Source organism: Homarus americanus, unplaced genomic scaffold, assembly GCF_018991925.1.
Source record: "Homarus americanus isolate GMGI-L3 unplaced genomic scaffold, GMGI_Hamer_2.0 scaffold19318, whole genome shotgun sequence".
NCBI classification, from domain to species: Eukaryota; Metazoa; Arthropoda; class Malacostraca; order Decapoda; family Nephropidae; genus Homarus; species Homarus americanus.
This window is the reverse complement of record NW_024732238.1, coordinates 7,623,575-7,648,271: the sequence shown is the minus strand read 5'-3', so window position 1 is coordinate 7,648,271 and position 24,697 is coordinate 7,623,575. Positions and strand designations below refer to the sequence as shown.

Sequence of the window (24,697 nt, the reverse complement as noted above, 5' to 3'; positions counted from 1 at the left end):
CTAGAAGCATGTCAGTTTCAACACCACCAACATCACCAACTACAAAACACCATCACCACTCACCACCAGCAACTATAACACTACCACCACCACCACCAATAACAACACCACCAACAACAACATCTCATCACCACCAACAACAGCGCCATCACCACCAATAACAACACCCCACCAACAACAACAAACACCATCGCCACCAACACTACCAATTAAATTCACCCACCTGTCTTAACACCAACAACAACAACAATTCACCACCAAACAACTTTTCAATTCAACCACAAACACCACCAATCTTTAATTCCAATTAACAACAAATATCTTCCATCAATCAACAACAAATAATTCAATTCAACAACAACAACAGCGCCACCACCACCAATAAACAACACGAAACAAATGAACAGCTTCAAATAAATAAACAAGATCAATAACAACACTTAACAACAACACCACCACAACCACCACCACCAATTTCACCAATAGCAACAATCTTCAACAACACCACCAATTCAACAAATTGTCAGCGCCACCACCAATTCAATAAATCAACAAACAACGAACAACAACAATCAATTCAACAATCTTGACCAACCACAACATCTTACTCACCCACCACCACATCAACATCAACACCACCACCAACAACACCAATTCAATTCAACAACAACAGCGCCAATTCAACACCAATTAACAACAAACAACAACAAATCAACAACAAACAATCAAATTCGTCTTGACCAACTCATAAACACTACCTCAATCAACCACCTCAATCAATGACTCAACGATCTTAACAAACAATAATCTGACCACCAACAAACAACAGCGCCCCACCACCACCACGTAATAAACAACCAAACAAACAAACAACAAACAAACATCCACAAACACTAACAACAACACCAATTCAATAAACCAATTCACCACCAATTCACCACCAGCAAACAACTAACAAATTAATTCAATTCACCAACAAACAACAGCGCCACCACCAATTAACAACAACAACAACACACCAACAGCACCACCTCAATCAACAACAACAGCGCCACCACCACCAAACAACAACAAATCAAACAACACCAACACCAATCTAACCACACTATCACCAATTCAACGCTAACTATAATAGACTCACCAATTCACCAACACCAACAACAATCAACCAATTTCAAATGACCGTCAACAGCGCCACCCACCAATCACCAACGAATCAACCAACAATGCCAATCCACAATCAATCAAACAAATCAAACAGCGCCAAATTCAATTCAATCACCAACAAATTTAAACAACAACAAACGAACAACACCAACACCTCAATCAACCACAACATTTCATCACCCCACCACCGTTAAACTATAACACCTCACCAATTCACCACCAACAACAACATCCACCAACAACACCACCAATTCAACATCAACAGTTTCACCACCAATTCAACAAATGCACCAACAACAACAACACCAACACCACCAACCACAACACTACCACCATCACCACCACCAATAACAACACCACCACCAACAAATAACACACTCACTACTCACTCACCACCACTAACAACACAACAACACTACCACCACCAATTACTCAACACACAACAACACCAAGAACAACACCACGACTCACAACAACAACAACAACAGGAAAGACTACTGCCACCAACACACCTCACCTCACCACCACCACCAACATCAAAACAACAACAACAAATTGGGCTACTGTTTCACACTCACCACCAATTTCACCACCTCAATTTCACCAATTTCCAAACAACAACTTAAAGAACATAAGAACACAAGAACGGAGGAAACCGTAGCCAATTCTATTGACCTACAATTGTATAAAATGTCCCATGATCTGTCCCCATTGTCTTTCATATATCCCATCCTAACCTATGTTTATTTCATGCAGTTTATCTGAGCTAATGATGATGTTTGGTAACTTGTTCCACCTGTTCACCAATCGTATTTCCAAACCAATGCCACTAATTTTGCGCCCAAATCGAAATTTGTCTAATTCAAACCAATGTTACGAGTTCGCCCCTGGTTATAGTTTGAGGTTTCTATCATATTGCCTTAGTTCACGTTTTAGTAGAGACACATAATTCAAGGCACACGAGATTTGGGAAGAGCAATTTTATAGGCTCTGAGGATGTATGTGTTATATGTGCTGTCCAATTTTATGGGATGAGATCAGAATTGTGTTATGTGCTTCCAAGTTCAAATTCATGTTTTTGCTTTGGGGAACCTCTGTGTCCTTGTGTCTCTTGGCTATGTCTACATCATTTCTTTTATTGCATGCATTGGCAGTGGATCTGGCTCCTGTCAACACACACTTTTGGCCACCAGCTGTGCTGAGATGTGTTTGTTATCTTGTGTTACTTGCGTTGCATGTCCCTGTGTTCATGTTTCCCTACACACGTTTCTGTTTCTGTGCATTCTGACGTTGCGTTTTATTTGTGTTCTGTGTGTATATATTGCACTGTTTTGTAACGGAGATCCGCACTTTGGTCAGCCTTCCATCCAAACCCCACTTGATTTTCAAAGGTCCCAAATTCTTGCCACTGCCTACCATTCTGCATTGATAACGAGCCACATCGTCTACATATGCAACGCCCGAGTTCCCCTCTGGTTCCAAATTATTTCCATTGCTCTTTTGCACTCTGTGCCTAACTCCACATCTGTCCCTATATCAGCTCATGTCTTTATGACTACGACCCACCCTTTCCTGTTTCCAAGAGAATTCAACTCAGATTTGAAACCATTTGACAATATTGTTCGGTGATAACCACTAGCTTGTTTTAAGACTTGAACATCATATATTGCTGCTTGCATCTCACTGCAGCCGTCATCCCTCCACCTCCACCTGCTGCTCCTCCTCCCTTGCACTACGCCTCAAGGCTCACCCCTGAACTCACGTTCACCATGGTGTAACTAATCCTTGAATCGTCTTCTACCCCAGTATTATGCTCTCTCATGATCCAATATTTTCTCCGCCTTTATTCGGGGTAATGTCCATAATGTCCATAATGTCTGTCAGATTATCAAACAGCCTTCATCTGACTCCCACATGAGCGTGATTTGCATATTCTTGTTTTTTGTCTCCAATTTTATGTTTTTATATGTCCCTGGCCTCGCTTCTTTTTTTTTTTTTTCCCTGTTTTCTTGTTTCTAACCTGTGCTTGCTTCTTTTTTTCATCTACAGCACAATATTATTTATTTAAGTTAGGTTTGCTATACATTGGTCGAGGTGTGTGTGTGTGTGTGTGTGTGTGTGTGTGTGCGCACTAACTGCCCATGTCGCCCCAGTAAGGTTAACATGAGCATATCTTCAAGTATTTCACACGGACTAAGTTGACTAAATTCATGTATCTTCTATCACCGATTAACTTCATCATAACACTTTGTAAAATGTTCACTTTACCTGAACCCTATTTCTATATACAAACGATAACATCCCAATGTTTTCTGGAATCCTTCTGGAAACGCTCCCACCCTGGTCCCCATCCACACCCACACATACTTCCAGTCCCTGTCTGCATCCCCATGCAAAAACCCACTCAAACCCACAGCCCCATGCTATTGACACCACACACACACACACACACACACACACACACACACACACCACACACACACATGTCACACACACACACACACACACACACACACACACACACACACACACACACACACACAGCAGATAAAACCTGTACCTGGAGTTTAAACATCACATTTGCAAGGGAAGATCATGCCAGCCATGTCACTACTTGTCTTGGGCCACTCACGCAAAACTCTGACAGAGTTGGTCTACACATCGTTCACTTTCAAATATTGATTCTTGGCCGCTATTCCTTCCACAGAATGTTTTTGTCACTTGTAGGCATGCTTACTTGCACAACACTCTCTGCTCCCCTTCCAAACATTAGTCTCCTGCCATATACTGACCCCACACCTGTTTCACTTGTCTAATCCTTGATATTATTGCATGCCCATCTCTGCCACCATTCAGTAATTGATTTTTTTAACCTAGTTTGAAACAAAGCAATATTTAATGAACCAACTCCTATATTATAAGATTACACAAGGACAAGGAGGATACAAGGCTAAAATGTATACTGTCAAGGTTCAGAGTTCCTGGGAACGTTTTACGGCGTGTGATACCTGTTATCTTGACGGACCTGTCACTGCTATATTTGGTCCATGGTGCTCATCTACATACCTGCCTGGTGCTTCATGACAGATATGCTCACGCCTCTACTATATATGGACACTCTGTATACTACCTGTCATGGTGAAATCTCATATTGTTCTTCAAACATATTCAGTGAACGTCCGCTATGCATTACATTCATGACTGACATCTATTTATTCTTTTGCACTGACATCCACTTCCAGCTGATTTATAGACTGTAATATGATTAATCCCATGTATAGTTATGAATGATTCTGCTGATCAAAGCAGATGCGTCAGTATGATAATACCATCTACCGAATACCTAACATCCACAGAGACAGTCATCTGCCATGCCTTCCGTCTTGTACGTCAACGCACTTACAGATAAAGTAAAAATGAGACGGTATATGGTGTTCCGTGACGAGCACCATGCTGAAATTTGATTTTTTTTTTCATCTCTAATGAACATACAAAGAAATGTTTTATACACCAGAACATTGCAAATACAAACAAAAAACATGACATCCCACCCACCCACCCACACTCCAACTCCACCCACCCACACACCCACCCACCACCTCCCACACCCACCCACCCACCCCAGTTCCACTCCACTCCACCTCCCACAGTCTCCACCACCCACCTCCCACACCAACCCACCCACCTCCCACACCCCACCCACCCACCCACCACCCACACTCTTCCCACCCCACACACCCCCACACCCACACCCACACCCCCACCTACCCACCCACCCCACCCACCCACCCCACACCCCACCCACCCCCTCCCCACCCCCCACACCACACCCCACCCCCACACCCCCACCCACCCCACACCCCCACCCACCCACCCACCCCCCACACCCCCTCCACCCACCCACCCACCCTCCCACACCCCTCCCACCCACCTACCCCCCACACCCCACCCACCTCCCACCCACACCCCACACCCCCCACCCACCCACCTCCCCACACCCCCACACACCTACCTCCCACACCCCCACCTACCCACCTCCCGTTCCCCCAACTCCACCTACCTCCCCACACCCCCACCTCCACCTACCTCCCAGCCAATTCCCCCACCATTAAACCTCCCACACCCACCCACCCACCCCACACCCCACCCACCCACCCCAATCCGCACCCCACCCACCTGCACCCCACACCCCACCTGGCCCTCCCTCCCACCCCACCCACCCTCCCACACCCCCCAACCCACCCCACACCCCACCCACCTCCCACACCCCACCCACCCCAACCCACCCCACCCCACCCATCCACCTCCCACACCCCACCCACCTCCCACACCCACCCACCACCTCCCACACCCCACCCACCACCTCCCATGTCCCCCACCCACCTACCTCCCTGGCACCTCTACCCCACCTACCTCCCCACACCCCTGCACCTACCTACCTCCCACACCCCCACCCACCCCACACCCCACCCACCCACCCCACACCCACTCCCATCCCACCTCCCCACACCCCACCCACCCCAGACCCACCCACTCCACCTCTCCCCCACCCACCCATACCCCCTCCTCCCACCCCACTCCATCACCCCACCCACCTCCCCACACCCCTCCACCCACCCACCTGCCCCCCACACCCCCCACCCACCCACCCTCCCACACCCCACCCACCCACCTCCCACCACCCCTCCACCCCACCACCCCACACCCTCCACCCACTCACCCCACACCCCACACCTACCTACCTGCCTCACACCCCACCCACCTGATTCTCCCATGCCAATTCTTAACCCCACCTACCTACCTCCTACACCTCTACCCACCTACTCACTCACCCCACCCACCCCACCCACACCCCACCCACCCAGCCCCACCCCACCCACCCACCCACTCCCCACACCCCCACCCACTGAACTCCACACCCCATCTACTCCACTGCTTTCAACCCAACCACTGCACCCATTCACCTGACCTCAATCACACCCCTTCTTGTCCTTAACTCCAAACTCTCCTGTTGCAGCCACTACCAACTACATCTCTGTCCCACCCTGACCCACCACACCTCCACGACCCACCAGCACAGGACCCCACACCCCACCACACGACTTACACCCTACCGCAATGACCCCCACACCCCACCACACGACCCCCCTCACACCCCCCCCACACCCCCACACCTCCCCACCACATGCACTCTCGGCACACTTTCTGACCTCTCTCCCCAATTCCCCCCACCCCCCCCACACCCCCACACGACCACACCACACCCCCCCCACACCCCACATGACCCACTCCACACACCCCCACACCCCCACCACACCCCCCACACCCCACCACACATCCCCACGACCCACCACACCTCCTCTTAACTCCCCCACCACCCCCCCCACACGAGACCCACCACCCCCCCCACACGACCCCACACCCCACCACACGACCCCACACCCCCCCCACACCCCCCACACCCCACACCCCCCCCACCACACCCAATTCCCACCCCCTCATTCCCCCAGCATGGACACCCCCACACGACCCACCACACCTCCATGCAGCACTTCTTAACATGAATTCCACCACCCCCCACACCCCCACCACACCCCCACACCCCACTGTCCCCAGCACGACCACCACACCCCCCAACTCCCCACCACTCTCTCTCCACACGAGGAGACCCACCACCCCCACACGACTCCACCACACCCCCCACACGACCCACCACCCCCCCACACCCCACATTGGACACACGACCCACCACACCCCCCCCCCACACGACTCCACTACACCCCCCACACTGACTCCATCTGCACCACACCTCTCACACGACCCACCACACCCCCCACACGACCCACCACACCCCCCTGCAATGACCCACACCCCTACACGACTCAACACCACACCCCCCACAGACCCACCACAGCACTTCATTGACTCCACCACACTTCTACACGACCCACACACTTCTCACACGACTCTGCACTACACCCCCCACACGACCTGCCTCACACCCCCCCCACACCCCCCCACACGACCCCACACTCTACACTGCACACATGACCCACCACACCCCCACACGACCCACCACAGCCCCACACGACTCCACCACACCCCCCCACAGTCTCTCTCACCACACCTCACCACACCCCCCATTCCTCTGACACAAAATCTAATTCACACCCCCCACGACTCCACCACACTTCAGCCACGACTCACTGCCACTCTCTCTACACGACTCCACCACACCCCCACACGACTCCCCATACCTCACACACGACCCACCACACTTTACTGACCCACCACATCAATAATGACCCACCACACTCCCCCACATTTATTCCACCACACCCCCCACACGACCCACCACACCCCCCACACGACCTCACACCCCCCCACACGACCCACCACACCCCCCACGACTCCACCACACCCCACGACCCACCACACCCCCCCACGACCCCCACACCCCCCCCACGACCCACCACACCCCCCCCACGACCCACCACCCCCCCCCACACGACCCACCACACACCCCCCACACGAGAATCTCACCACACATGACCCAATTACACCCCCCCACACCCCCACACGACCCACCACACCCCCACACGACCCACCACACGACCCACCACACCCCCCCCACACCCACCACACCCCCACACGACCCACCACACTCCCCCCACACCCCCCCACACGACCCACCACACCACCCACACGACCCACCACACGACCCACCACACATCCACCACACCCCCACACATCCACCACACCTCCCCCCACACGACCCACCACACCCCACACGACCCACCACACCCCCCACACTGACCCACACCTCCCCACACGACCCACCACACCTCTGTTACGCCTGACCTGCACTACACCCCCACACGACCCACCACACCCCTAAGCATTTATTCCAATTAGCACACCCCCACACGACCCACCACACCAATTCCACACCCCCCACACGACCCACCACGACCCACCACACCCCCCACACGACCCCACCACACCCCCACCACACCCCCACCACACCCCCACCAGCACCCCCACCACACGACCCACCACACCCCCCCACACGACCCCACCACACCCCCCCAATTGTTCCCCACCACACCCCCACCACACCCCCCCACCACACCCCCACCACACACCCCACTCAATATTGACCACCCAAATGCTAATGACCCACCACACCCCACACGACCCACCACCACACCCCCACACCCCCCCACACACCCACCACACACCCCCAACCACACCCCACACACCCACCACACACCCACCACACAACCCACCACACACGACCCACCACACCCCCCACACACCCACCCACACCCCCCCCACACACCCACCACACCCCACACACCCACCACACCCACACACCACACCCCCCCACACACCCACCACACCCCCCACACACCCACACACACACCCCACACCCCACACACCACACCCCCACACCCCCACACACACCCACCACACCCCCCCCACACGACCCACCACACCCCCACACGACCCACCACACCCCCACACAGACCCACCACACCCCCACACGACTCCACCACACCCCCACACACCCACACACCCCCCCACACACCCACCCACACCCCCACACACCCACCACACCCCCCACGACCCACCACACCCCCACACGACCAGCACCACACCCCCACACACCCCCACACACGACCCACCACACCCCCCACACGACCCACCACACCCCCCACGACCCACCACACCCCCCACACGACCCACACCCCCCCCACACGACCCCCACCCCCCCCCCACACGACCCACCACACCCCCCACACGACCCACCACCCCCACCACACCCCCCACCCACACCCCCCCACCACACCCCCCCACCACACCCCCCCACCACACCCCCCCACACACCCACCCCCCCACACACCCACCCCCCACACACCCACCACACCCCCCACCACACCCCCCACACACCCACCACACCCCCCCACCACACCCCCCACCACACCCCCCCACCACACCCCCCACCACACCCCCACCACACCCCCACCACACCCCCCACCACACCCCCCCACACACCCACCACACCTCCCCACCACACCCCCCACCACACCCCCCACCACACCCCCCACCACACCCCCCCACCACACCCCCCACCACACCCCCCACACGACCACCACACCCCACACGACCCACCACACTCCCCACACGACCCACCACACCCACACCACCCACCACACCCCCCACACGACCCACCACACCCCCCCCACACCCACACGACCCACCACACCCCACACCCACCCACACCCCCACACGACCCCCCACACGACCCCACACCCCCCCACACGACCCCCACACCCCCCACACGACCCACCACACCCACCCCCCCCACACGACCCACCACACCCCCCCCACACGACCCACCACACCCCCCACACGACCCACCACACCCCACACGACCCACCACACCCCCCACACGACCCACCACACCCCCCCACACGACCCACTACACCCCACACGACCCACCACACCTCACACACGACCCACCACACCCCCACACGACCCACCACACCCCCCACACACCCACCACACCCCCCACAAGACCCCCCACCACACGACCCCCACACACCCCCACACGACCCCCCACACGACCCCCACCACCCCACACACCCCCACCACACCCCCCACACGACCTCACACGACCCCCCCCACACGACCCCCACACGACCCACCACACCCCCACGACCCACCACACCCCCCACACGACCCACCACACCCCCCCACACGACCCACCACACCCCACACGACCCACCACACCCCCCCACACGACCCACCACACCCCCCCACGACCCCCCACACGACCCACCACACACCCCCCACACGACCCACCACACACCCCCCACACACCCCACACGACCCACCACACACCCCCCCACACACCCCCCCCCCCACACACCCCCCACACGACCCCCACACACCCCCACACGACCCCACACGACCCCCCACACGACCCCCACACGACCCCCACACGACCCACCACACGACCCACCACACGACACCACACACCCCCCACACGACCCACACACGACCCACCACACACGACCCACCACACGACCCACCACACACCCCCCACACGACCCACCACACACCCCCCCACCACACCCCCCACCACACCCCCCACCACCCACATGACCCCACCACCACATGACCCCATAAAGTTACACCTGGTCCCCAATAATGTTAGTTAATTTTGACCACTTGTGTACAGTGTCCCCTCCCAGCTGAATAAAATCGTGTGTCATGTTAGCCAAATAAAATGTTAAAAGTGGCGTCCCAGTAGTGAAAGGGCGAGGGAAATTTTCATAGTGGCACACAAAAAGTAGGACCATTGATTTCTGTTTAACCGAAACTGAATTATTTTTAGTTTGTGTATTCAACCCATATTTGGATATGCCAGAAAAGTGTTTATTTTTACATGTAAAATAAGTGTTTATATGTACCGTACATGTATTTATATAATTATGTAGAATAAGTGATTATATTAACATAAACAATAAAATGTACAGTAGTTATGTGTAAAATAAATGTTTATAGTTTGATTGAAACATTAACTTGGCTTTTGATCAAACAGTGAGAGTACAATGCCTATCTTTTATACAAACCTTTATTTTATTTTGTAGATGCCTAACTCAAGTGACTTGACAAATATTAAGACCCCACTTAATGAACCCAAGGAAAACACTGGGTAGTTTTCTGCCTTCCATGTTGTTATATTTGAGAAGTATGCAAACTACTTCTACATTAAGATGTCTGACAAGTTTTAGTTCCTTTACAGTTTAACACTTTTCTTTTTTGTTGCAGGTGTAATGTAGTGCGTGATGAAACGTCGTGTTGATGATCTCTGTGGTCGGGGCGAGGCAGTGTCAGGCATCGTGAGTGCTGGGGAGTTGTTGGGGACTCGCCCAGGGCGGGCAGGGGGTTACTGGTGGCCCTGGGGGGGTTTAAGGGGGCCCTGGGGGCTACGTACGAGGACCCACAATCACACAGTTGGGTGCCCGTCCTGGTCAGCCAACGACACCAGTGGCAACGGCGGCGGCGGTAGCTGCTGCTACGATTGGAACACCTGTGCCTGGCGTGGTACCTGTGCCCACCACCACTGCTGGTCAGGGAGTCGGTGGTGCACCCACACCGCTTGATCACCAACCTCATAATCCAGCACCTCAGTCGGGTGAGTTGCAGACCACACTGGTCTTCATGGATTATGATGCCAATATATTGTCACCATTGTGTACAGTTATAAAAAGTTTAATTGTAGTTGAGTGAATACCTGTACAGTTTACTGTTGTCTTGGGGATGCATGTTGGTCTCTGTGATGGACTGTCTGGGGTGTTAATTTTTGTTTATAATTTTTTCCCCAAATTTGTTATCACCCAAGACAATCCATGCTGTAGCTCTAACTCTGGTGTTGAACTGAAGTTTGTCAGCATAATAGTTTTACCTTTTAGTATTAATTAACTTGAAACAGGTAGACATCTTTGTGGCTCAAGAAATATGTATAATTTTTAGAGTAGCTTCAGAGGTCAAGGTAAATTACTTAAAATAGAATATTGGATTTAAACTTTGTCAACCTGTGTAGTTGTACATTTTTTTTGTGGATTGATACGAGTGAAATTGGTTAGGCTCCTTAAAGCCACTCAAGGCTGTGCATGTAGCCACTAGTCTTACAATTTGGAGGGGTTCATTTGAAACTGGTTAGGCATCGTCATTAAGTAATTGGAGACAAAGGGTTAAGTTAAAAATCTCTAATGCTAACTTGTCTTCCTCCCTCACCTATATGTTTATCTCTCTTACCCCTCTGGTTATTTTACCTGGTGATTTAAACACAACCTAGGGGGGTTGGGCTGGGTTAGGTTAGGTTACTGGGCAATTAAGGTAAAATTAGTTGAGGTAGGTGTTAGTCTTCAGGTGATCCTCTTTTCATTTAATTGAAGTTAACAGTTTGTCTTGTGTTTGTAGTGTCCTATCAGTTCAAATTATTGTCGTGCTTTGGTAGTTTTGTGCAATCGTAGATCGCTACTTGGTGAATAGAAGGCAGACTTTTCCCCTCTTACTTATTTTTATTCTGATTCTTCTCCACGTTTCCTCTTTTCTCCATATCACTTTTCTTATCTCTCCTCTTCACTACAGTTCACTCCGACCCTATACTGCACTGTACACTCGTGGGGTTTAATCAACAGGTAACCCTTAAATCTTGCGTCATGATTTCGTGATGAGTTTATGTTCTGTACGTCAATTTTTTTGTTTACTGTGAATGTCGTTTGCGGTGAGATTTTATAGTACTTATTCTTCTTTTTGGGTTACCTAAGATTAGCATCCTCCTCCCTCTTCCCTTCTAGTGTATTTTTCCATATGTTTAAACATCTTCACTCTACCTGGGGGGTTTAGGTTAACATTAGGGTGGTTAATCTTAAGTCAAATAAGCTGTGGGAAGGGCTAATATTCAGGTGATCCCGTCTTTCTATTGAGAAATTATAATTAATCGCCGGTGTAGATGAATTGTACCTGTACAGTATTGTATTGTGCTTCAGTGTAAATGAAGTGATTTTTATGGGAGAGATGTGTTTTGTGTGTTGGTTCTGGAGGCTTCAGGTTCGTGAGTTTAAATTAGTGCTGAGCATCGGGGAATTCAGGGTACTCCTGGACTACAGTACAGGTAGAACCTCATTTTAACGGCGTTGGAGGGACCTGGACCGTGCCGTTAAATCGGAGTATGGGGGGAGGGGCTAAAACTTAAACACTCCACAGTCTAGTTTCTGTACTATGTTCAGGGAAACTATTCTTTTATTCACTGACAACTCAGGTATGGTTTTCAGGTCGTTTAGAGGCCATAATTGATACAAAGAAAGTTGAAATTTAAGGCATACGAATGAGCACAGCACCAGCTGGACTTCAATGCCAAAACAAACTGACTGCAGTTCCGTGGGAGCATTGCATCAGGTAGAGGAACTAGTGGAAATTACAGGAGGGTCTTTCAAATTCATGATCTCTAAATTTTGCTGTTAAATGTGAGTTTCTGGTAAATCCAGTGTTGCTAAGTTGAGGTTCAACCTGTAGAGGGAAAGTTTAGGTGAAGGAGTACTGAGCTGGACTTGTTGGCAGAAAGTGGAATTGGAATGATAAGAGAGGCTCAACATTGTCCCAGTTCTAGGATGATGCTTAAATCCAAAACATTCTACAAACCTTACTGATTTCTCGGCGGTCAGTGTGGTGATGCGGTGATGACTCGCTCGCCCATTGGGTTCCAGCTTATGAGTTAGAGATTTAGTAAGATGTACGGAAATTCTGTAAAGAAAGTTCAGGCAGAATTCTTCTATACCTTTTCATGGCATCTGGTTGTTTTAGAGTCCTTATTGAGAATGAGTGTCCCAAATCAGAAGGCTCAGATGGTTTATATGTCTCTATTGACAAGATACTGTATGCTCAGAACAAGGGTGATGGGGCAAAGTGTGTCGGGAGGTGGGCAACGAAGGACAGTAGGTTGGAAAGGTGTCCAGGTTGGCTTAAAAAAAATAGCCTTCTTAATTTTGGGGGGTACTGTACCAAGTTTCTGTTTTTAGCTTTTGCGGGCAGAGAAACTTTGGTCAGATACTTTGAATGAGGAAAGTTCATGGCTTTTGGAAGTCTTATTAATGAATCTAAAATCACGCAGAACATTATTTATCATACTGTATATGGATATTAAATTTGTTTGTATAAAATAACTTATCTTTAAATATGATAAAAACATATGTGCTCTTGAAATCACAAAGAAAATATCTTTTATCGAGAAATTCATTAAAAATGTTACATTAAGACTCCATTTTCTTTTGACTATAAAAACTTGTCTTAATGCCAAATCTTCCCTAACAGTTAGTGTCACATCTGAAAACTGAGTTGACATTTTATTCTAACAGTGCTTTCAATTATTTAACGTCAAAATAGATCTTGCTTCAACTGTTACCGACAGTTACCTATAGATTCTTACATATGCAATATACTCATACACCTCTTGAAGTAACCAAGTAAATGTTATTTGCAAAGGGATTTGAATTCCATATATGATAGATAATGTTTTGTATGATTTTGATAATTAAATTCGGTTCAGTTGATGTTTTGGTAAACTTATGTAAACTTTTTTTAAGGCCTTGTAATGTCATCAAACTAATTATATGCACTCGCTTTACTGCTCTGAACAGCATAACATAATGAACAAGATGCTAACATTCTAATTAATACATTCTGTCTGTAGTTTAACTTTTGCTGTACTGAGTATAGTAGTATTACTCATGTTCTGAGATTTTAACTGCAACCTTACACAAATATGTATATGTCCAGTATTTTGACAACACCATGTGAGTACTGTACCACACTAGATGTTAAAGGTCAGGTCTTGCTCAGAGCATTATACTGTAGTTGTATTGAGAGACATGTATGTATTATATTGAAACTGTTCTTCAATATATATCCTCACATCAAATTCTGGATGATGTGTCAAAGGTTAAGGTCAGAGGTAAAAGCCTTATTCACCTCTGATGTGATATGATAATGTCTTTTGTCTGTTTTTGTTTCCATAAATGCAGATCAAGTTCATTAATAATGAACAAAAGACGTTGGTCAGGGTCAGAACTCGTTAATGATGGTTACCCCATGCCAGGGATCATCCACAATCGTTAACTGATTGATATGAAAGTTTCACACATGTATAAGGACCACATTTCAGCACTCCCAACCATTGTACTCTGCTGACTGCCTAAGGACCAGGTCAAAGGTCATTAAAAATTTTTCTACTCATTAGTGTCAGTGATCATTATCCAAACTTTACCGAATTTTCACATCTGGACCTAGAAGATGCTTTTTTTTATACCTTGAACAAGACACCATGATTTTTTCTCTCCCCTCCTTACAGTTACAATTTTCATCCAATCATTATAGAAAATTCCTAACTGGTTGGCATACATCTAAACAGGCAGGAAGGAGGAGGAAAGGTCTTGGTCTGAAGTCAATGATAAAGCATCCACAATTATTGACCAGTCAATGAAATTTCCACTGATTAAAATACTGTATCTCTGTTCTCTACCTATTTTTGGCCATGGGCCTATCTGTTTCATCCTATTTCAGACCTTTTAAACTATGCTTCCCTTATAATGGTGAAACTTCGTTTACTTTACAACTTTTGGGTTCGAGAAAAATGCAATACTGTATCACATTTTTCTACTTAAATGTTCATTTTAAGAAACTTATGCACACATTTATTTTTGTTTACACTCAAGAGGTGCTGATTTGTGTACAGAAATTGACGCATTTGTTGAGAACAGATTTTTCTCTATGGAAGTTATTTGTTGGTTAGTAACCGTAAATGTCCATCCCCTTGTGTGATAATTAAGGCTGTGCAGACTACAGCATGTAGCGCAGATGCTTCCCTCACATCGGGCACCTCCAAATTTATGGTGTTATATATCATATAACATTAACAGCATCATCATAACCTTTTTATGACCATTTTCTACACTGCGTGGGCTATGATTATCTGATGGCATGGTGTCTCGGTTACCAACAGGTAAATTTGAAGCAAGTTTCACTGTTAGTTGCCCCTCATATTACTATGAATTACTATTATTATTAAATTTTCGCCCCCCCAGGCCCCGATGTGGGTCAGTGACCTGTGCCCGGGTGGGCAAATCCCCATAAAAAACAAAAAAAACACCACTTTAACAGAGTAAAAACTTGATACTTTATGAAGTACAAGTACTTCTAATTTCAAAGTTACTGTTGGTAGTGCTAAGGATTTCAATTGCCACAAACAGCACCAAATTCAATACACAGCTCCTTAACAGTCACAGTGTGTAGTGTTGATTTCTCTCTCTCTCATGGACCTTATAAAAGATTAATACCTTTACAGTAATTAGTTTGCTGTGCTTAAAAGTGTGGATAGGAATTAATGGTGTAGGCACATCAGTCAAACATTGAATGTTACATACTTTAGTTCTGTGTATAGGTACTGTATACAGTAGGCTTTGCCAACTTGAGGGGAGCTGAGTGGGTACTTGAGTCATCAATCTTGCTGTGTTCATTGAAGGATTCATACTTTAAAACTATAGTGTAATAGCTGTTTTAGATGAAAATATAATTGTTGCACAGCTAATTAACGTGTGTTCAGTTCTTGCAGGTTATGCCGGAGGCAAAGTAGAAATGCATACTGGGGTTCATCACACACTTCCTGCATACTCAGCTAGTCTGCCTACTGCACCCCAGCCCCAGGTGAGTCTACCCACAATGACATCAAATGTTGTATTTTAAGTTTTAGTTCTGTTGAAGTGATATAATATTAACCTCTTCCTTACCCTCAAAGCAATGAGAGCGAGCCCTTGGAGTGACACCTTTTTATTCCTCATGTCTGCTGGCTACACTGTGTTTGTAGGGTTTGCTTATATTCATTATGATTTTCAAACCCTTTACCCAGTCAAAATAAATTTGGATTTGCCTTAAAGATAAACAACTGACAACTGGAATTGTTATTCAGTAAAGCCACAAAATTGAATGGTTGCATACAAATTTTGCCTTGTGCATGGCATGATGTGCCGGGGCAAAGCTCTAGATTTTGTTATGTACAGTACATTTCTTGCAATTAAGATTTTAATTTTTAGATTGAGTTTAAATGAGAAAATATTGTAACAAGTCATTTTATCCCTCACACCACCTCATAAGGTATTAAAACCAGTGTCAGATACTTTTCAGAAATTTTTTATTACTTTAGTTACAACACCACAGTTTTGGGAGGAAATGGTTCGTTGACACAGTTATAAAAAAGAAGGATTAATATTCTCACCTAATACAACTTAATTTTAGCACCATAACTTTTCCGTAACAGCCAAATTATTGTGTTAAGTATTCCCTGATTTACTTTTGGTTCAGAATTTAGCATGCAATTAACAGGATGATGAAATGGTCAATAATAATCGGTTATTATTTCTTAAACCACTAAAATTTTTGTGCATCTATAGTACATACATCTAGTGGGGTATAAAGGTATGACTAACACATCTGAACCAGCAAAGTGGATTCTCCATGATCTGGTTGATGTTGAAGAAGAACGCTGACAAAATCTTACACTATGCTGTACAATATTGAAATCTGTGGTAAAATCAACACAATATTTGAGGTAGTTTTCCCATATCTTGTGTTTGTGACGTGAAGCTTCAAACACATCAGATACAGTGGGAAAATTTATGTATTTTTTGTCAGTTGAAGAACATTTAGTAACATTACAAGCTGTGGGAAAATGTTGGAATTTTTATGTTATACAGTTATTTTGCCTGATTTAAAACTGTTTTGGACTAAATTTGATTGCCATTCAGTTAGTTGAAAGAAATATTTTTTCTTGTACTGTATATATAAAGTTATTCAAAGCTTATTGGGCAAAATTGGTACCGGTTTGCACGTTCTAATAACTGCTCTAACAATATTGTATTGTATAGGGTGTCTCATAGGTCTCACACCATGGGGAAATGAATGTGCCTCTTTCTCTCCATCCTGTTTCATGTGAAGGAATTATAACAAATTAACAATGAAATTAACACCAGTTGAAAAAGTCAGTTGAATATTCATGTAGGGAAAGCCAAGTGCAACACACAAGAGTTTGATTGACAGTACAGTACTCATCGATCCCATATGCCTGGGTGTTATGCGCTAAATTCTTTTGCAACAACGATGTAGAGTATCTTAACACACTGTATGGTGTATGAATATTAAACTGATTCCTGCGATGTTAATTTCTCTTCGTTGATTTGTGATTCCCGCGCCTAGAGGAGAGGAGGACATTAATTTTCCTATGGTGCGTGACTATAACCGAAAATACTCGAGTATGATTGCTGGGCTGTGCAGAATGGCTGGATGTGTATTTGGCTGTCATATGCATGAGAGATGATTCAGCCATGTGGTAATGAAGGGTTTAAGAAATGTAACATTGTTTTATATTTTAATGAAAAAGGAAGTGATTATTTCCAAGATTTAAATGCAGACAGGTAAATTAGATGTCTACTTATGTGGGTTATTAGTGTTAATATGTAATGGAATAACTGTATGTGGGGGCTATTACATAAAGATACATAGACCCTCTTTGTGTACGAGGAGTGTAGCAAGGGGGCTTAAAGAGTTATTGAAAAGTATTATATTTATAGGTTCTTATCTGTAAATGTAATCTAGCAAATTTCTCCCATCCTGCATAAGTCCTTCCCTCCCCTTCCCTCCCCTCCCTCAAACATTCTGAAGACTTGAAGGATTATTTGGTTACTTCTTCGTGGAAAAGTTCCCCTGCCTCCCCGCATAACACACTCGTTCTTCTTGTATCTGTGCCTCCAATCTCTCTTAGAAACTGAAATTCATTCCACAAATTGCTATTCTCAGGTTTGTAGCTTATTAGCACTTTTTATGCTTTTATTTCAACCCTCTTTGAGACTAGGTTTATGTCAGATTGCCTCGTTGCTCTCTCATGCCACTCCACATTCGTCAACCATGAAATTATATCTTTTGCCGTTATATATCATCCAATAAATTCTACTACAGTACTACACATTCTTAGTCATGAAATCAGAAGCCTTGTCTATGTCGGGAAAAAAAATTACAATCAACTAAACAGGAATGTCATCAACTTGTAGATTCAATGAAAGTTTCCATATTCAGATCTTAGTTTTGGGATCCCGGTGAATTGTGCAAATGTTGTTGGAACATAAAAAATGGAGGTATGAGTCTGGCAGCTGTTTGAAAGCGCTTTGTTCATTTTATTCATTCTCTCATTCAAGTTTGGTTTACTTTGCCATAGCACGAAGCTTCATTGGTCCAAGGACATACTGTACAGCACTTTCTGCTACATAAGGGGGTAGATTCAGGTTTGATCCTGTGTTAATTTGACTACACATTTGTGTCTCAGATTTAGAGGCCCAACTGTGGTGCAGTTTTCAGTGTTGGAACTCAGATGGACATGAATCACAAAGACAGAATTCATGACTAGAATTTTTGATAAGGGAGACATGAAGAGAGCCAGGGTGATAATTGAATTGTGGATAAAGGATCCTTGAACTGTAATTAGTACACACTACTATAAACCTAACACAAAGGGGAAGCCATCCTGCTGTTCTGTGTGAGGAAGTGACTAAGTACAGCAACAGTATCATCATATTGATTGACCACGTCATGTCGAAGGGTCACATCAGAAATCTTTATTCGGTGCACTTAATCAACCTCTGCCAAGTAACTTGCTTAGCAGCCCCAAGAAAGAGATATGACAGCATATATTATTTAGTCCCTTATCAAAATATTTACTGTACTGTTATATGGAGTTTTGAATTTTAGGCAAAGTGACCATTTGAACTTCAGAATTCGCCTGAAGGCACAATTTTGTCAAAAATTTTGTAAAAAGCTCTTGCATTGTTAGTGGGGGAAATCCACTTTCAAATTCTTCATCTTGGTGGTTCTGGTCACATATTTAAAGTACTGTGCTATAGTCATGGCACATGTTTTGAAATTTTCCGGTGACCTACAGTACTGTACAGCACCTGAGTGTAAAGGTCGGGGGAAATTCCGTGGCTTGTGTGAAGAAATATGAATTTAAACTGACACAACTTGATCATATAATTTACTACAGGTATTTGTATTGTTTAAGATTCCTTGACCATGGCAGTTTGTTAGGTGATTCGTATTATTACAATTCATCTTTCTCCCACCCATCTATCACTCCACTGCTATAAATCATCTCTACAAACCTGTCATTCATCGTTCATTCCTCCTACTGGACCCACGAATACTTGTGGTAGTTTTAACACTTGGTGTCACATCCATACAAAAGGGTTAATACCGCCATGTCTTTTTTTATTATTTATAATTTCATTAGCTTGATAAGCTTTCCCTCCCTCCTGGAACCCAAAAAGTATATCCTGTACTGGATTTTGTAAACAAAGGTGTGTTTGTTTGTGTGTGTGTGTGTGTTTAGTTCTTAGATTAACATGGCTTATGCTAATTGTGCTTATACAGCATTGGTTTCATAATCCACTTTTGAAAAGATTAAGTTTTTGAGGCTTATCACTGAGATAATTAAGGTTTTAGAAAAAAAAATGATGTGAGCTACTGAGATGCTTCCAGAAGTAATAACATTATGCTATGGTTAGCTTTGTTGGCAGAATTAAGTCCCCAAGCTTATTCACATTGTATATATTATGTCACTTTTAATGATTAAAGTTATAGTAACTTTCCTTCTGCTTATGGAAACCGTGCCAACTGAGCAAACCATTTGGGCCATTGCTAACTTGAAAGTTAAGACCAATGCTTCATGCATTAATTATTAGGAGCCTCTTAAGTGGGTGTGCATGTGTGTGTATTTGTGTGTGACTTTGTTATTGTGGTAGGGTGATGGTCTGTCGGGCGTGGTGGAAGGGCGTTCTGTGGGTGGAGCGGGTGGGCTAGTGGCCCCGGGTGGAGTAGGACCGCCCCCATCTGTCCTCCAACACGTGTCTGCCCACTCCCAGGTGCGCCACAAGGTACGCTCACAGCATCCTCTCAACCCACTGTTGGCACATAATATTCTATGGTGGTCCTGTAGACACTTTCAGGAGGACTTTTAAACTGGGTCTTGTTCTAATGTATTAAATCTAACCAGAAATTAAAGGTAGTTGCTTGAGTTGGTCGTAATTGAGGATTTAGGTATATGAAGAAGCATGCGAGTCAAACTTGTACATTTGGTCGCTAATGTTTTGCTTTAAAGTTTAGCTACACCAGTGTTATGGTAAAGTACTTGTATCTTGTAGCCTCCAGTACCTTCCATGATATTTCTTTTCCATTATATCGATGTAAATTTACTTAATTCTTCACACTTGCATGCCTTCTGAAGTCCTTCATAGATTTCAAGCTGAAAACCTAAACTTAAATTATGAAATGAACAAATTGTAAACATGATGTGTGTAAGACATAAAACAGCTATTGTGGGGAGTGATGTTATTACACATGAACTGAAATTATCAGTAATGTAAATATGATCATATATTGATTAATGATAGATAGCACTGCTTGTGTAATAAAAATGGCTGCTTCACATATAATGTTTACATAAGAAATTTGTCAATACTGTACTTGTACTAAGGTTTTTGCATGGAATATAGCACTGCTTTTTGATGGATATGTTGAATGTGTATATAATATGTTTGAAATGAAGAAAAAATTGGTAATGTCTGTTTCCTCCAAGAGAGTGTGATGCTTATGTGCATGCTTGCATGTGTGTGCATGTATGCCTATTTATATAAGCATGCAATATTTATAAATGTATACATTCATGTACAGCACTTAAATAGATAGGCAAAATTGACTGATCGCATAAAACTGTGTAAGACTTATTATTTTACTGAAATTCTTGGTACTGTACTGTGCATGTTGGATTATTTCTTTAGACTGTTATTATCTCCATTAATTAACTGATCTATCAGCTAAGGATTACCCACTTTTGCTGACTTGGCAATAATGACAGCTCATTATTGTTTGGTTTTTGTCAGATAGCAAACTGACAAAGACAATATAGTTTAATAACCATATATATTTGTCAAAGCATCTTGTACAATTGATAGAAGTCCACATGGGTTCTCATTTCTGCTATTTAGTGATAAACATTAGTCACCTATGATCTTCACCATTGGTGGTGGAACTCACTAAGTAAACAGTCCACAGTCCATCTCCCTAAGCTGTCATTTTTGTTAATAAGGCTAAAAGTAGGCAGAACCTTGGTCAATAACTCAGCTGTGACATTGCTAACCAAGGAAACCTAACCTTGCACTCAAACTCTGCACTCTGAGCCCATGAATTCTTTAGTTAGCTTTGGACAGCAGAGTTAACCAAGGTTAAACATACATTTTTATTGTTACAGGAAAAGTAGATTTCTTGTACTGTATTAAGTTACAGATTATTGTTGATTAAAATGTAATGAATCGGTTTATAAACATTATATGAATATAGTAATGTGTGTGTGTGTGATGGAAGGGATACAAGTTTGAAAGATAGGGGTAAAGGGTGCAGATTGGGTGTTAGTCAGCTGGTGTGATCAGAGGACCTTGATCTGATGGATAATTCAGGGGGAAGTTGTAAATGTTAGTTAATGAGTATTGAAGAGTGTGTACAGCACTTGAAGACATGACTAGTAAATTTTGTTAAAATTTAAAGTGATGGAAGTGACCAGAGAAAGGAAGAATGAATGTTGGAACTTGAAGTGTATATTTAAAGTGTGTGGGAGTGGATGTGTCAATTGAACCATAGCGTAAAAGTTGCACCGAGAGATGTGTTGAGAGAGCAAACTGTGTCAAAGGGACTGACATGGAGATATTGTAAGGGTGTGAAGCTTTGGATCTGATGTGAAGGGACAGAAATGGTGTCCCAGAGAACTATTTGTGGGGTAAATGGCCAAAGTAAGAAAATGGAATTAAGATGTTGAAGTGAGAGGAGCATCAGGCAGAGAATGGGAAGAACAGGATTAGTAAAACAGGTGCATGTATTAGTCAGGTGTGGATGGTACAGTCTCACCCAAAAGTTCGTTAACTCTCCCAGCCAGCTATTGCTGCACTGCCTGCTTCAGATGTTTGAAACTGTCTCGGTCCAGTACCAACCAGAACATGAAACCAATACAAATGAATCTAAAGGTTTGAAGTAACAGACTCAAGTTAATACATCTGAAGCAGGCAGTGCAGCAATAGCTGGCTGGGAGAGTTAACGAACTTTTGGGTGAGACTGTACAAGAGACAGGCAACGGCCAATAAGATGGGGAATGGAAGTCGTGGAAGCAGTGCTGGTTGTGTATAATTGGGAAGCACTGTGATGATTGGTATGTAGGGTTGGATGTTCTGCTGATGCATGATAATGGGTTGTATGATGTCATGGGATTAAACCAGAGCCATGTGGAAGAGGAACACTAAGGCAGAATGCATCTGTTGCAGCAGCTAGAATGAATGGAGTCTTGTGTTGCTCATGACTTTGACAACCCTAGGTCACAGCAGTAGAGGGCACACTAGTAGAAAGACTGATTACAGTACAGTATAATATAGGGAAATGAGTCACTCACAACACCCCTTCTTACTTCCATGTGGATGTATTTGTTGTCATCAAATGCTTTAAGTAAATGTTATTACAGTTGATTATTTCTTACAGGTCTCGGGAGTGGGCACTGCAAGCGTGGTACACCAAACAGCAGCAGTAGCTGCTGCAGCAGCAGCAGCTGGGGCCACACAAGGTTCTGGGCAGTTTCAGAGATTGAAAGTTGAGGATGCGCTTTCCTACTTAGATCAGGTACGGTATATCTTATTTGTGTACATTGTTGCAATAAACAAACTCTACTTTATCCTTCAAGTTAAGGCCTTTCAACCACTAGTGAGGTTTATTGGTGGAAAATGGTTGAATGGGTCAGTTAACTCATCCATACTAAATGAATGGTTATGGCTCATTGATAATGCAATTTTTCAGTTGACTTTACAAGGCACTTTTCAAGAAGACATTAATTTAATGTAAGTACAGTACTTGAGCACCAGGCAGGAGGAAAGAAAGGAGTGTGGGGGACACTGGGAGGTAGTGATAATGATGGGTAATTGAATGCATGAGTTGTTGATAGGAAAGTGGAATGGATTGTGGGAAAATGTGGATTGCCTGGAATCAGTGAAAAAGGAGAAAGAATTATTGAAATGTGAACTGAAAGATCTGATTAGGCCTTTTTGTTGTTGTTATTATAATAGATAAAAGGTTGAAATTTAAGTAGATTAATTTGAAAGTACTGAGAGAAGAGGCACACAAAGTCTAAGCATTACCTAGTGAAAAGAGTTAAGATAAGAGAGATTCGGATGTACAATATGGGTCAAGTGTTGGCATTAAAGAATATGATTGAAAAGTTGTTGGAGAAGAGATGATGAGATAATATATAGAAAAATTATATAGGAAGTACTGAGATTGTGTAGAATAAATGGGAAGTTGTTGGGGATGCTGCCCAGAGTCTTTCGCTATAGGGAGAGTGAAGCATATAAGAGAGGCTCTTGTTTCTGGTGAAAGATGACTGCAGGGATGAGGTAATAAAACAAAGAGATGAAACAAAACAATTGAAATTGAATTGAGGTGAAAGAAAGTGGGGTGCAAATTCAATGAATAATGGGGGAAGAAAGGACAAGTATTTGTGAATGAATTGGGTATTGTGTATACTAGTAAAGATTTATAGTGAATGTGAAGAACAGGAGAGACAATAAATAAGAGGGGATATGCATAGTGGTTCTGATATTAGTCTGTTTGTGCCCCAGACTTAGTAAATGTCATTCTTGTAGCTTTATTTACTCTTCTATGAAACTTATTTAAAGGTCAAGATAAAATTCATAATCAGTGGGTGTGGTGGTAATATCGTTGTCAAGTTTATTTTGTTTTTGAAGTGTATACAGTACTGTGGGTCAGCTCAGTCTAGTCAATGATCATGTGATATCTACCCAACCCCAGATTAGGTGCCAAGTACATT

At 45.2% G+C, this 24,697-nt stretch overlaps 1 protein-coding gene across 5 annotated transcripts in view; it reads left to right on the top strand.

Annotated features, from left to right (window-relative positions):
* Positions 1-11,154: 11,154 nt before the first annotated feature.
* LOC121868432 (paired amphipathic helix protein Sin3a-like) overlaps positions 11,155-24,697 on the top strand; it is a 36,871-nt gene continuing 23,328 nt past the window's right edge. For 2 of the 5 annotated variants that reach the window (XM_042369079.1, XM_042369077.1), the window contains exons 1-4: positions 11,155-11,374; positions 16,343-16,443; positions 20,583-20,714; positions 23,359-23,496. In XM_042369079.1, coding sequence (XP_042225013.1) covers positions 16,375-16,443; positions 20,583-20,714; positions 23,359-23,496 — 339 coding nt within the window. In that variant the 5' untranslated portion in view covers positions 11,155-11,374; positions 16,343-16,374. The remainder of the gene's footprint in view (positions 11,375-16,342; positions 16,444-20,582; positions 20,715-23,358; positions 23,497-24,697) is intronic. The other 3 variants (XM_042369078.1, XM_042369081.1, XM_042369080.1) reach the window with 3 other exon arrangements.